Below are 15866 nucleotides of genomic sequence, written 5' to 3'. Positions count from 1 at the left end.
TCCCACCAAAATAGGGGGCTCCAGCACCTTGTAAGTGAGGTCCAGTCGTAGCGCTTTGGCACTGTATAAAGTGCGGTCTGACAGTAGTGCTCCGGCACGATGCAAAATGTGGTCCGACAAATTGAAAATAGTAGTCCGGCATTTGCAAAGGGCGGTCCGACAGCTGCAAATGGCGGTTCGACAGTTGTAAAGTGCGGTCCGGTAGTTGCAAAGGGTGGTCCGGCAGTCGCAAAGGGCAGTCCAGCACTTGTGAGCTCCGGCAATGTGCTATTGGGGTCTAAAAGTCAATGTGAAATCTGACCAAATTTGTGTATAAAAAAAGCATTTCCGTCTAAAAAAAACAAAACTTCTTCGTTTTGGGAGTATTTACATAAAAACTTTGTTTTGAGGAAAAAGTGAGAAAAAAAGCTTGCTTTGGGGGAAAATAGCATATAATTTGGGGACATATCATATTCTCTCTTATTTTTAACTTCTATATATCATCAAACCCAATAATTGAAAAATATTACTTGTAAGCAAAATAGCTTAATCTTTTATATCTTTCAACCCCTAAACTTTTTTGACCATGTATTATTGACCTCAACAACTTATGAAACGACTTTATCTCTCTCTCTCTAAAACCCAAACTCCATCTCTTTCTAAAACCCAAACTCCATCTCTCTCATTCACATCATCATTTCTCTTTCAAAACTCCATCCCTCTCTTTAAAACTCAAACTCCATATCTCTCTCTAAAATCCAAACTCTATTTCTCTCTATCTGAAATTTATCTCTCACACATAAGAATGTGTGTTCGTATTCGAGCTCAAGCTAAACCCCTTGGCTGGTAAACTAAATGAAAAGTGAAAAGAGAGAGATAGAGTTTTAAAGAGAGAGATGAAATATGAATAGGGTGCCATTTTAATATTTATTTAGATAAAAAATTTAGAGTCAAAGAAATTAAGGGGTTGTAAGATAAAAAAGATGTAAACTTTTTACTTACAAGTAATATTTTTAATTATTATAAAAGTTTTTTTTTTGTGATTTGCCTTAGTTTTATGTTATAGAGAAAACACAAAAAGCTTGCCGAGAGTTGGACATCGGACAGGGGCATTTACGTACATTATGGTCCACTCCTTTCGTGGACTCACTCTAAAAATGGCAAAAAAAAAAAGAATACTGAGCTTCAAATTTGTCGTGGTTTCAAGAAATGGAGTGGGGCTCACCCGCATCGTGGGAGCTTCCTTATTTTGTACGCCATGTCTCCTTCTCTCTAGATTTCTCACTCTCCCTCTCTCTCTCTCTAGATTTATTCATCGATCTCTCTCTGCAGGTACCTATTCAGTTCCCCAGTTCTCTCTCTCTCTCTCTCTACAATTCCCCCTCCAGGTTATTCCCTTTCTTCAGTTCTTATCCATTTCTTTGCACATTTATCTATCAATGACTTTACGTTGTTTTCTCTCTCTACATTTGCACCTAAAACTTCGGCATTCAATCTCTCCTGCCAACCAGAGTTCCCTTGACGATTATTGCAAATAAGCGTACCGTGATCAAGCGAAAAAACCGGGTTTTGGGTTTAGCATTTCCCTCTCACGAAGCTACTAATCGCTGCCCATTTCTAGGGTTTTGGATATTATAGGATTCGCAGCAAGGTATGGTTGGTTATTCTTAATTAATCTGCATTTGATATTCAGATTATCTGAAAATTTGGTTTATTTGTAAATGCTTCTGAAAATTGGGGTTTGGATTGGGTTTTTGTGGCCGACTCTGCGTAGTTTAGGATTGATTTGGTGTGATTTGTTGCATTTCCAGGTTAACCAGTAACCAGAGCTTCTGGTTTATGATCTCCTATATTCGTTTCCAAATAGCCTACTATTTCTGCTTATTAATTGATGTTCTTATATTTTTTAGGGTTTACTCGAAGAAATTGGCTATTTCTGGCCTGATTGATCAGGGCTTTGTTGGGAATTCTGGTTGGTGAATAAATATTTTATTCATTACAATTACTGCAATCTGGATTGAATAGGGTTTGGTTTAAATCCAATTTATTAGGGTTTTGAATCCCCTCGGTGTTCATTTAATGCCAGGAATGGATACCCTAACTTGGCTTGATTAGGGTTTGACGGTGATAATATATCTGAAAAATGGATACTGCAACAACGACCAGGTCTTCGAATCCTTCTACAGATGTAGTCATAGACACAACCCCTCTCCTTGGTAGCTCACCAGAGAGGAGGCCATTTAGGGGTCCAAGCATTAGAGGAGCAGCTAGGTTTTTGAGGCGTGCAAGTAGCAGGAGGATGATGAGAGAGCCATCGATGCTGGTTAGAGAGACAGCGGCTGAGCAACTAGAAGAGCGTCAGAGTGATTGGGCCTATTCAAGACCAGTCGTGGTCCTTGACATTATATGGAACCTGGCTTTCGTTGTGGTAGCCATGGCTGTGCTTTTATTGAGCAGAGATGAGAACCCATCGATGCCATTGAGGCTTTGGATTGTGGGTTATGCTTTCCAATGTCTGTTGCATATAATATGTGTGTGCGTTGAGTATAGGAGGAGGCATGGTTCTCGTGATTCCTTGGAGCATGGGGAGAATGGGAATTTAGGCTCAGGAGTTCACCAAGAGAGAGATGATGGCCATGAATTGGATGAGGAGCGAATTCAGTCAGAGGAGAGGACCAGGTACTTGAGCCCGTTATAAAAAACTCTTTTGCCTCTATCTTTTATTGTTTTTATCTTTTATTTGTTTATTTATCTGTGATTCTTTGTGGTTTCGTTGATGTGTATTGTCATTTGGTTGTGGCATGTTGAATGCGGGGTTATGTTTTTGGAAGGGATAATTCTGAACATGAACTATTTGTGCAATCCTCACTTTATTTTTTACTAGTACTGAATTAATTGTACAATTGTTAATTTCTAAACTTATTTACACTTTGTTTAGCACATGAATGCACTTTCCCCCCCCCCCCCAAAAAAAAGAAAGAAAGGGAATCATACTTGTGGGATTTATGCTTTTAATGGGTGGTGAATTAGTTGGAACTGCATTGGTGTAGCTCATACTGTTAACGTGTTAGATAATTGAATGCAGAATATGGCTGTAGCTTTTAATTATAAAGTATTTTTGAGATGTGATATATAGAATTGAAGATTTACTTGTTTCGAAAATAATTGAAGTTGTACTCTGTTTTGTTATGCTGAGGTATGAAATATGAGTTCCACTTGAAATCAGTTAAATTTCTCAATGTTTGATATTTGATTATTTTTTAATAATTTCAAAATCTAGATATTGTCTTGGTTTTGTGGATTTCAAAGCAGCTCTTAACAACATGCACTAAGGCATAAATGAAGTGATACTTTTTGCTTCCCCAAGTATATTAGTTTACATACTATTCAGATCCAAAGGATCCCTATTACTTCTGTTGAATTCTTTCAATGGCAAACAATAATAATGATGATGATGTTGGTGATGGCAATGACGACGAGGATGATGAAGGCGATGATGATGATGATAATGATGATGATAATGATGATGACTATGATGATGATGATGTTTACAAATAATAGCAATAATGTAGTTGGCATGCTACATGGGTGCAAGTACAGCGGGCATAGAGCATAAGAACGCAAGGTGACCTTGCTTTTTTTTTCAGGGTAAGAAGGGGTAGAGGAAATGCCTCGAGCCAATGTCCGAGTACCAGGCGCTACGGCGCTGAAGTAACCCATGTCATACTTCCGGGAAAAGCTCGAACAACCTAGGGGTATTTTACCTCGAACAACCTAGAGGTATTTTACTTGTCTTAAGGGGTGAAGAGACTAACCACTTCCACTTTCAAGCAGTCGGTTAGCTATTAGCTATTTGATAGAAGTCTTTCCTTCTGTCCTGTTCTTAAGAAACAAGAATTGAAAGATGAGAAATACAACGGATCCAACTCACGAGGGAGCATGCGAGCTGTCGTGGATGAACCTTGCGGAGGAACCCTTAGGTTTTCCAGGCATTGGATTCTCACCAATGTTTGTGTTACTCAAGCCGACATTCTCGCTTCTGCTTCGTCCACACCAGCTCGCGTGGGTGCTTCACTCTAAGGTGGAGTGCTACCCTACCGAGGCATTTTTACATCGCACAACTTTGGAAGTTCGCTTAGCCTCGTCCATCTTTGGCGATACCGAGAGTGCTATTTTTATCTACAAAAATCTTCTAGCGCTTAAGGGCATTTTGGTTGCTTTGCCTCTTTGTCGAGGAACCCTTTTTTTATTCGAGAGCTTGAATGCCTCCAATCAGGACTAGATGATATATTGAGTTCAAACCATCTTAACTTAATTGGTACAATCATACCAATCCTTACCGACTGACTTTTAAAAAGCCTTTCGCCCTACTAAAACAATTGGGATGAATCCCAGGGGCAGGCTTCTTTATTATTGGAGTGGCTCTTGAGTGATGGCCTTCTTTTGTCAAGCGCTATCCTTCAGTAGAGGTTCCTTGCTGTGACTCATCAAAATTTGACTGATTATTGTTAGCAAAATGAAATTACAGTGGCGCTTACTCATGTTACTAGAGTAATACAAGTAGACACCTGAGGACCTTAAACTTTCCCTTACCCTGAACCAAGCTCGGATATAGGAGGTAGGTTGTGCGAGGTAGACCGCCAACATAAAATTTTGCCAAAACTTTCCATGAATCATAAATCTACATTATCATCTTATACTAGGGTGACCCTTGAAAGATCAGAATGGCAGATTACGATTGTTGTAGCCGACCCCAATTAGATGGGAAAGGCTATGATGATGATGATGAGATAGACACATGAGGCTAATCCCTTGATTGTTTGTTGGTACACCATTCGTGATGGATACATCTATAAGGTTTCCTTTGTGCTAAAGCTCTAAATAAACTGACGTTTGTTTATCTGGATTTTAACACATCAATTTTTTGGAATACTCGAAGCATGTGTAAGTTTGCTTTCCTCTGTTCATGCCTTTAATTTGTTTGATTCAAGCAGTTAACTTTATTTATAAGAGATTCTATGATTGGGGTTCAAAGGGTGAGCCGTTTGTGAACTTTAATCGTATTGAAATCTCATTGCCACAAATCCTGCTCATGGCAGTGTTGCCAAGCATCTGGAGTCGGCCAATACCATGTTTTCATTTCTTTGGTGGATTATCGGATTTTATTGGGTCTCTGCTGGGGGTCAGGCTTTGACACATGATGCACCTCAACTGTACTGGTACGTGAAAGTGTGCGTTACTACTATTATTTGATTTGCATCATTTGCCATATCATTGTATTCCATCTCAATTTATCATTGTTAATACTTTTTTTTTCTTTTGGATGACAGGCTTTGTGTGATATTTCTTGCGTTTGATGTGTTCTTTGTGGTCTTCTGTGTTGCTCTGGCATGTGTCATTGGCATAGCCGTCTGTTGTTGCCTACCATGCATTATTGCAATTTTATATGCGGTGGCAGATCAGGTTTGTCAATCTAAAGATTGTTTGATTGCTATCTCATGAACCTGAAAACTTCAGGATGCTTTGAGTGTATTCTCATCACTGTTTGTCAATATGCTATTGTCTTTATTGTGGGTTTCTGGTATTTTCTCTCTTTCCTTTTCATGTTTAAAAGGAGTCAAAATTCATTGTGTTTGACTCTTTATGCAATTCCAAGAATTCAGAGGCTTTCAGTAGTCTGATTTGTGTACATAGCCCTGCTTGGCGAGTCACTATTAGAGAGGATAATGAGAATTTACGTGTTGTACTATTCATTGGCATCTTATACCACATTATTATATGACTTTTCAGCTTGTGCTAACGATGGAAAATGGGTTTGTAGATTTATCGGCCCGTCTTGGGATTGACAGCACTGCGTCAGGGGGGAAAAAGAGTGTTGGTCAATAGTGTAATGTTATGCTCTGGATGGTTAGGTATCAAAAAATATTGGGGCTGGTGTATAGATGAGGAAATGCACTTTGATGTTTAGGATGTCATATGTTACCACTTTGGCAGTCTCTAACACCACTGGCTTGTAAGTGAAGTAGACAGTACATAGTGTGTGGCTAGAGAACCTCATAATTATTTAATTGCATATGCCCCAAATGAATTGGGGCGAAATCTATCAGCCAAGTAGCAAAATAAGGTTTTGTTGCTATTTATTTCATTAATCATTTTGCAAAGTTTGAGGCCTGCGGCATGTTTGGGATTTCACTATCGGTTGGTAGGACTTCTCGTGTTGCTCTCAAATCTCAATGACATTGGTTTTGACTTTTGACCTATGGATGAGTTGATGAATTGAAGTTTCATCAAGATATAACAAACTGCACATGAGTCATCTCTAAATGCATGAAGACCTTCACCACTAGAGTTTACCTGGAAAGCACATGGGTCCCCGCCTAAAAGGCTAGTGATTGGTGTCTTTCTCGTTGGATGGTGTTAGTTGTTTCTTCTTACTTCTTAGTTCAGGCCCAGTACTCCTGGTCTGAGTTGGCCGCCTTTTAGCGATTAGGGTTTAGGATTGGACTACTTCTTTGAAAAGGCTTGCTTGTTGTGCCACAAAGCTAAATATGTCTGTATTTATACTTTATAATATATGGACTTTGATACATTGTGATCAGTGGGAGGATGTGGAAGGGAAAACCAAACCACATGGTGATCAAACTATATTTTAGTTGGCTCGTATGGAAGATGTGATCAAAGTTTTAGCATGTATATTAGGTACATGACTCTTCTTGGTCCCCTAAAAGTCTGGTTATGCAAGAGAATGTTTTGGCGATTCTTATATGGGGAAAGAGACTTTTGTGCTAATTCGATAACAAAAAGAAAACTACTGGGTCCTACAGTGTGTGAGATCTTCGTCAGATTTCTGCCTCAAACAGTGGAGATCGTCCAAAGCTTCACATGAAAATTGTCATTGTTTATCGAGCAGAGCTATGGATCATCTCCAACGCAGTGGATATCCAATGATTGGAGTCCTATCTGAATTTTGTAGGGCCATTACTCCAAAAACAAGTCTCCCTCTCTCTCTCATTCATGTGTTTTAATTTCTATGTAAGTTTAATGTCTGCATTTAATACGTTAATTTTTCTCCATGAACCAACTTATAAAGGTATCAATACAAAATTTTTGTTTCTTGTATGTAAGTGTTTAATTTATTTGTGTAAAATGCCTGACACTAAGCCAGTACATATTATGCATGGATTTTCACATTTTTATTTGGATAAATCATATTGTATTTTTTTTTCATTACTTTTTTTTTTGAAACTTTTTTTTTCATTGCATTGTATAGTTCTATTTTTTTTTTTATTGCGAGAGTGTTTCATAGATTGTGCATTTAAAATTTTCTATTTGCTTTCCTTTTTCTCATTTTCTCATGTTTTGTCTTTTTTATCACTTTTATTTTAAAAAATGTTTTATTTTTGGAGGGCTTTACTTCTTTCGTATTAAGTGGATTTCCTTTTGAGGCCATGTGCTGCACAGTTTTTTGCTGGTAGTTCTGCCCTTATTGATGATTGGGCCATCCCTTCTAGCATATTTAGTTTGAGGATCACAGCCAGCGTATTGTCCTTCGACTCATGAGCTTTCTTGGATGCCACTTTGTTCTGAGCTTTCAGTTTACTTAAAATCCTTGAGCTTCTTTCCAATTCAAATACCAGCCCACCCCTGAGATGGGTTCTTCCTGCACTGTTCTTTAATCATATAATGCAAACCTGACTGTTCAATGCATTGTCAAACCTAAATGGGATGGGATAGTTACCGAAATCGTGTATTGAGGTCTCAATTCCTGTTTGGAATTGCGATGTCACGTTTCCTAGGATGCATCGCGATTCTCAGAAGATAGGAATCATGATTCCAATTTCTTGAATCATGTTCCAAATATTTTTTTGAATCCTGATTCCTGGAACTTGGGAATCTAGATCCATCTCACAAAATTTGCGATTCATAGGTGAACAAGACTGGGATTCAATGTATTATGAGACCTTGGTCCCAATTTTTAGGACTACGGAATCAATGTTTTTTGGAAGCTATATGTGCAACGTCAAAACCCGCAGTTCATAGATGCACAAAACAATGTTTTGATCAACATGGAGTCGATGTTCTCATAACACGGAATTGAAATTCAAATGCAAATTTCTAGGTTTTTTGATTTATTAGCAAAGTATGTATTTTGCTGGTAAGGGTCAACCAGAATCTTCAACTTTCAACTTGAGCTTTGTTGGTATTTGTTGGTATCAATCGTAAGTATTTAACCACTTCATCGCCCTCTGCACGAAATTATAAATTGTTTCTCATTTCTGATAGACCTTGATGTTGAAAGGGTTTTCCAATAAAGGATCAAAGCACATGCATGGCTTTCTAGGAACTCGAGGTCCACATCATAGAAACTCGTTTTCAAGTTGAGAAGATGCATATTTTTCTTTCATCATCAAAAGATGCATAAAAAACACAGACAACATACTGGTTTGGTTTCTCACTTTCGATAGACCCTAATGTTGAAAGGGTCTTTCAATGAAGTATTGAAGCATACGGAGCTCTAAGAGCTCAAGATATGCATCTCAAAGACTCTCTTCTTTTTAGAAGATGCAATTCCTCGTTTTGTCCTCAAAATAAGCATGAGAAACACGTATAACATATTGTTTTCTTGGAGTTCTAGAAACTCCAAGAAACTAGATACCCAATAAAGCTCGACCTTGTTTTTATTAGTTGTGGAGAACTACGTTAAAGGGCACTCAATACATTGATACCATTGTTAGGATAGGGCATTCAAAGGCATTGATCCGGATAATAGTACTCAATATATGGAGTCCAGAATCATGCTTATAAATAATATAAAACTTTAAATCTTTTCTTGCTTAAAACTTCTGGCATGGTCTAGAGTGGATTGGTGCATGATTCTTGAAAGGTAGGACTCTCGATTCTAAATTGATGGGTTTATTATGATAATAACAATATAGGAATCAAGATTCTTATTTTTATTGGATCGTGATTTTGGATGGCATTGATCAGAGTGGATTGATCTGCAAGTCCAGAAAGGCATTACAAATTTATGTGATACTGATTCCAACAAGATGGGACACACGATTCCTATTCTATTGGATCGTGATTCCGATAGTGGGAATCATGCAACAGGTGATTTGCATTGTTTGGACGATTCCAACCATAGGAATCGTCCCGTGATTCCTTATTCCAATTGCTGAAGCGATTTGGAATCACAAGCGTTTCCAACAACCATAGATGGGCCCCTTAGGGTGAGTGATGGTGAGAGTCTAGGAAAATCGGGTAGTGATATGACACTAGCTTCCAGAGGGCCCAATCATTCATTCTAGGTATTGTGATTTCTAATTCCAGAGATTGAATGCCAGACCCCTTGAGATTTGTTCACTATCCTTGAATATAAGTTTGAAACCTGGGTATTCAAACCAAGCATCTCAAATCTAATGGGTGGGGCAGGGTCTAGTAAAATTGGGCAGTAATATGATATTGGCTCACAGAGGGCCCAGTCATTCATTTTAGGGTATTATGACGCGTTATCCTCAGAGATCAGTAGCCTAGTAATAATGATCATGACCGGGTTATCCTAATATTGGACTATGTCAAATTTAGGCTGCTCATTGGGTGATCCTCAAGACTGTGGTGGCCGATACATTTAAAAAGTTAGGCACGCTAGTAGTGGTATTCTGTCTCCTCTCATCTTGTAATGAAACCTGATAACTTGATTTCTCCCCACACTCCACACTGGGGTCCGGTGAGGGGCATATCTGTATTTATTATGGAGAATTATAAATAATCCAATGAGCAATGGTGTACTGCATGGTTGCTTGCGGCCATCACCTTCCAATGAAATGCGAAATTTACGCTCCTTTCTCTCCATCCTTGCCCTACATTTCACTGAACACTGGTGACACCAATGGATGAGTTTCATTAGATTAAGGGAAAAGTTTATATAGAGCTGAGGTTCTAAACAATCAAATTGGAGCCTACCTCAAAACTTTCACTAGAAGAGGTTGTTTGATGCTCAAATATTGTCAAAGTGATCATCTCGACATCAAGATGCATGGACATGAGAAAAAAAATGATTTTAAGTTTTGGAAATAGTATATGTTGTAATGCATTTTTGGACTGTCAATTTTAAAGATTTTCAAGTTTTCATAGATATCATCGATCTACACTATTTTTTAAGCTTTAAACTTTATAAATAAATATGAAAATATATTTTAAGACTATCAAAACGATTTCCAGTATTGAAACCACATTGCTCGACACTATTTGAAGGTAGGCTCTAATTGGATTGTTTAGACCCTAGGCTCTATACAAACTGCACCCTTAGATTAATGGATTGGTTTAACGACATTATAGCCTATAATTAGTTTGTTTAGCTTATTGAACATATATTGAATGTGATATTATGAAAATAGCAAGGGAAATTTATCAAAATACATATGAAGTATTAACTATTTAACATTTAACTCATATCCTATTATTTAATTTCAAAATACCCATCGAAATGGTCATCTTCATGGGTTGGAATGCTTAAAAAGTGTAAATGGTTAAATTGTTGAAAATTTAGGTATATTGTGATAAATTTCCCAAAAAGAAGTAATCTATTAATCACTGTCCCTTGGATCATAGCATACTTTCTCTTGCATATTAGAAAGACCATAATGAGATTTTAATTTCCCTAATCATGGTTTTTGTCTGATCTTTTTACTGAGTATATCATACCTTTCTCCAAAACAGGAAGGTGCATCTGAAGAAGACATACGCCAACTCCCCAAATACAAGTTTCGTTCTGTTGCTGACATTGAGAAATTTGATATAGAGAAATGTGACTCTTTTGGAGGAATAATGACCGCTTGTGGTGGAGAAATGCCACCCATCGAAAGGGCTCTCTCTGCTGAAAATGCTGTAAGCATTTTAACGTATTCTGTATCTGCTTTCATGTATGTTGAAAAGAAACACCATTTGCAAATGTACTCTTAGGAAAAAAAGGAAGCACCCTAAAGCATCTGGCTTTTCAAGACATCCACATAAATACTAAGACTTGAAAACAAGGAGAATGCACTTAAATTCGGGCATGGGATATTACTATAAATTGAGGTCATTCAAGTGAAAGAAGAAAAAAAGAAAAAGTAGGAATTAGTTGAAATGGTTTCCAAAAAAAAAAACTAAACTTGCAGCATTGCATTTTCAAATGAATGATGGTGTCCATTTCAACAACTGCGCCTTTCCTTCATGTTCATGAAAGATATCTCTCTCTCTCTCTCTCTCTCTCTCTCTCTCTCTCTCTCTCTCTTTCTTTATATTCTGTTTCACCATCCTTGCCTCATGCAGAGCCCTTGTGATTTGTTGCAGGAGTGCTGCATTTGCCTCTCTCCCTACGAAGATGGCGTCGACCTTCGCGAGCTTCCTTGCAGCCATCATTTCCATTGCGCTTGCATCGACAAGTGGTTGCACATCAATGCGACCTGTCCTCTCTGCAAATTCAACATAATAAAGAGCAGCAACCATGCCAGGGAAGAAGTTTAGGTCATCCTTAATCTGGCACTTGAAAGCTTTGTTTCCATGTTTGCCTGTGTGGGTTATTGGTTGTGGTTCGTGCATGCTTGGTTCATTCCTAAGGGGAATATGCATGCATGCGTCTTTGGCTGCATGCACCCATGCATTTTTGCATGTATAATGACCATGGGAATACTTGCATACGTGTTTGCCGCATGCATGCATCATGTGAAATCTAGCATGACTACGGGACATTGCATGCGTGTTCACATGTATGTATGTGGTTGAAAAGAATGTATGTTTGGCACGGCACATGTGCATGTATAGTTAGTCTGTATAACCAGTAGAACCACTCACTTTGGAAGTATGAGGTATATAGGTTGGTGTATTCTCCCCCGTTTCTAGGATTTGTGTTTACAGAGAAACCTTTATATGTGTCGTGATGTCCGAAGGTACATGTTTGGAGACCAACAACTGTCTGATCAATGATCAAACAACTAAGAATAAAAATGTTTGAATCGAGCAATTAGGAATAAGAATGTTAGGATAGATACTAATATTGGGAGATAACATTGTCTGAATACATTCTAGTGTTTGGCGCTTTTATGAGACATTAACTGACGGTGGAATTATTTTCGACTCCTTCGAATAGTTAAAGATCAAATAGTTGTCGGTCCCGAGACAAATATTACTAAAGGCTCGCCTTGTATGTGTATAACGATACTAAAAGCTCATGATGTCTCAATGCCCTATAGTTCCATTGGGAATGAATGCTGTGAAAGCTATGTTTCGTTTCCATCTCAATTGTCGATCTTGAGAATTAACAATAAACGTCTAGCTGTGCATTTTGAGCACAGGGTGTGCATTGATATACTTTCCTTGATATGCGTGGTGGATTTTTTATCAAAACGTTTTGCAATCCCACCAGCATAAATGAGTAGTGGTACATGCAACTCCTAATTTTCTTGAGATGGGAGGGATTCCAATTTTGAGCAATAATAAATCACTATTACAGACTAATTAAGAATATGAGAAAAAAAAAGATAGGAAAGTGGTGAAGCAAATTAATCTAGAACATGGCATGGCACATGACCTTGAATGCTCGACGTGTTTAGGATATCTTCTACCCAGCCCTTTCCTCCACTTTGGGTGTGTGTGTTCGTGTTTGTGTGTGTGTGTGAGTGTGTGTGTGTGAGAGAGAGAGAGAGAGAGAGAGAGAGCTAGCTGAACACAGTGGAGCACAATGTTTTTAAAAAAGAAAAATCCAATTAGACTATAGGAGTATATGGGGGTAATTGCAAATAGGGAAAACTGGTTTTCTAGATAATTACAATGCATTATGGATTTTCATCTGCCAGGTGAAATGAAAAATGATGATCGGTACTTGATTTGGACTTTTTTTTTAAAAAAAAAGGGGTATTTTTTTTTGTTTAAATTTATTTATTCTAACACGATGAATGCACAAAGAAAATGACCCTCCAGGTTGTAAGAAAATCAATAAATTAAAATCAATGATTTATTATTATATTTCATTATTTATTAACATGAGATGATTCTAGTATTTGTAGAACAATGAGCTTTTACTAATTTTTGGTTCTGGTTTTATGTGGAGCTGCTTTTCCAAATTAAATCCCAGTTGGGTCCATTAGGGCAGAGACCCGGACCCAAGAGGATTAGGTTAGGTGACCTTGAATTGGTCCTAGCCTAGATAGGTCCAAGGTGAACTGAGATTAGGTCCCGGCCAGGTCTGTTGGACCAAGAACTATCTCACGTGGTCAACGGCTGATCCAAAAATCAAGCCCAAAATGTCTGATTTTCGATGAAATCAAGAGTTCAATAGTTTGAACATCTCTATCATCTACAAAAGCTCCCCATTTTGGTAGAGAAAAAATAAAAAAAAACGTCACAATATGTAGTTTGGCAGATTTTTCCCAAAACATTGAAAAACACAAAAAAAGGGGCAGGAAAGATTGATATTCGTTTCTCAAATTTGTTCTTTTATTGAATGCAATCAATAATTTCAGTCAAATATTGTATGAAAATTCCCAAAAGAGGAATAAAAAGTAAGAAAATATTCAAAAAAATTCGGGATAAAACTTGCATTATCTTTTTCTAACACAAATGAAGCTCTAATCTCAAAATCGAGCTCGAAATATCTAGATTTTGATCAAAAAAGGAGTGTAGTAGTGTTGATATCTTTGGCATCAATAAAATCCCTCCATTTTGATGGAGAAAAACTAAAAAATGAGACCAAAATATTTAGATTGGTGGATTTCTCACAAAATTTTGAAGCATACCCAAATAATGGCCAAGAAAATGGAATTTCGGTGCCATTTTGATCTCAAATCGATTGATTTATAGAAGAAAACAAAAATTTCGATCAATTATTAGTTGCAAAACCCTGTGTAAGACTAAAAATGCATGGAAAATGGAATCAAATGTTCAATCAAGAGAAACATGTTAACATGTGCTTCTGCATCAAATAACAGCCCCAGTAAAAACTAACGGTTGTTATACGTTATTTCTCTGTTATATTGACTAACCGGTCGGTTTGCCAAAAAACCGGTTGTTGAATATAAAAATGGCCAGTTCGACTAGCTATCAGCCGGTTTTGGACCGGATCTGTTTTGGGGTATTTCATATACATGCTAGAACACCAAAACCAGTCCTAATCGGAATCGGAATCCTGGCGGTTCCAATCGAACCGAACAGTTTTCCGAACATTAGTCTTTGTACAATGAGAGGATCGTATCGATCATCACCTTTCGTAGAAGGATGGGTTTCTATGAGTAAGTTAGACTCATATGTATATATGCGTCCTTCCTCTAAACTTTATTTTAAATATTAATTATATATCTCTTTTTTTGTAGATTCCTCATCTAGACCAAGATAATCATGAATATGACAAGAAAAAATAACTTTTCAAATTAAAAATATAATTTTATTGATATTTTTTTGTGCACTGTCAATATGTTATTTATAGGTTATATTCTTTGACGCATGGAGCACTTTTCCTTCTTAGAAAGGTTGACAAATACTTGGAGGTTTCAAAGGTAAAATTGGATCGCTAGAATGAGTCATTTCTTTGCACAAAATCCGAAGAATTTTTTTTATTGCAATTCTGATGCAGTAGCTTGGGGACATCATGGATGTTTTGTGCGACATGTAAATGGTCTTATTGTATACTTCTTTGTGTTGGTTTTATTGTATACTTCCTTGCCTTGGACAAATGTAAGTAGATGCCTAAAAGAAACATCTCTAGCAATTGAATTTGTGTTGCATGGACATTTCAAGGAGGGTGTCAATTCATCTTTGATTGAACTTGAATAATTATTTTGAAGATTTTAAAACTGGGGAAGTATATAATAAAAATATTTATTTTTAGTATAAGGTAGTCACAAGTAATCTTAATAAAAAATGTGAAATCGGGTAGTTGCATTTATCTTATTGACTAGACTCAAAGTTGAAAAAAAAAATCTCAAACTTTATAACACACATAAACTATTAGATTTTACATCGGATAGTTGTAAGCAATTATGACATCCCTGTACAAAAGGTAAATGGTCATATTGTATACAATTCCTTTAAAACCCTAATTCATTAAAGGATTAAGTTTCTATAAGGCATATGCTTTATGAAATCAAAATAAAACCTCACTTCAAGTCCTCATCTAGAAAGCACTTTCCGCAACGGAAATTTTCATGACAGATTTAAATTAATTTCCAACAATGACAATAAATTTTGAAACTCAAATAATTGTATAGATCTTGTGGATCTATGAACACTTAATTTTAGGGTGAGATGAACGATCTAGATAATTTGTTAATAAATATACACTATTTTTAGAGCTTGATTTATTTTTTTTTCACAACCATGATGTTCCAGCCAAGATGGTCGAGTAAAGATTTTTCAATGCTTAAATTGCAATTTTTTGATGAGTTAGGAAATAAGGTTTTACTTGTTTATACGGCTGCAACTCTATCAAACCATTTTTTGTCCCTTAGAATAATGATAATATGAGACCCTCCCATACCCCAATTGCATGAGACCCAATTTATAATCGTTATATTTATATCCTATCCACATCCGAAGAAATATGGGATGCCAGATCACCCGGTTAAACCTTTTCCTCTTAAACCTCTTCCTTCCACTTTCTATCCCAATGTTTGTTTTATCTAAAAATCCCCTCGCATCTTTCTCTAGCTGTCGACATGAATTCATAAGAAAAAAAAAAAAAAAAAAAAAAAGAAAAAAAAAAGAAAAGAAAAAGACCCGTTAGTTTAGAGAGAAAAGTACTGGAAACTCTCTCTCTCTCTCCCTGGATAGAAACCCATAAAAGAAAATCCCCATTAGTTCAGCGAGAAAAGTGCGGGAACACAGGCCTATAATTATTCATCATCTGCACAAGC

General features: G+C 37.0%; 1 protein-coding gene across 1 annotated transcript; it reads left to right on the top strand.

Annotated features, from left to right (window-relative positions):
* Positions 1–1487: 1487 nt before the first annotated feature.
* LOC18447694 (E3 ubiquitin-protein ligase At4g11680) lies at positions 1488–11983 on the top strand. Its single transcript, XM_020675789.2, has 7 exons — positions 1488–1630; positions 1890–1951; positions 2066–2658; positions 5079–5198; positions 5310–5442; positions 10699–10866; positions 11314–11983. Exons 3-7 carry the CDS (start codon positions 2123–2125, stop codon positions 11485–11487), a joined length of 1131 nt encoding a protein of 376 aa, XP_020531448.1. The 5' UTR covers positions 1488–1630; positions 1890–1951; positions 2066–2122; the 3' UTR covers positions 11488–11983.
* Positions 11984–15866: the final 3883 nt, after the last annotated feature.

Source organism: Amborella trichopoda, chromosome 9 (genome assembly GCF_054954075.1).
Source record: "Amborella trichopoda isolate Santa Cruz 75 chromosome 9, AtrichopodaSantaCruz75HAP2 v2.0, whole genome shotgun sequence".
Taxonomy (NCBI): Eukaryota; Viridiplantae; Streptophyta; class Magnoliopsida; order Amborellales; family Amborellaceae; genus Amborella; species Amborella trichopoda.
This window is presented reverse-complemented; position numbering and strand designations above follow the sequence as displayed.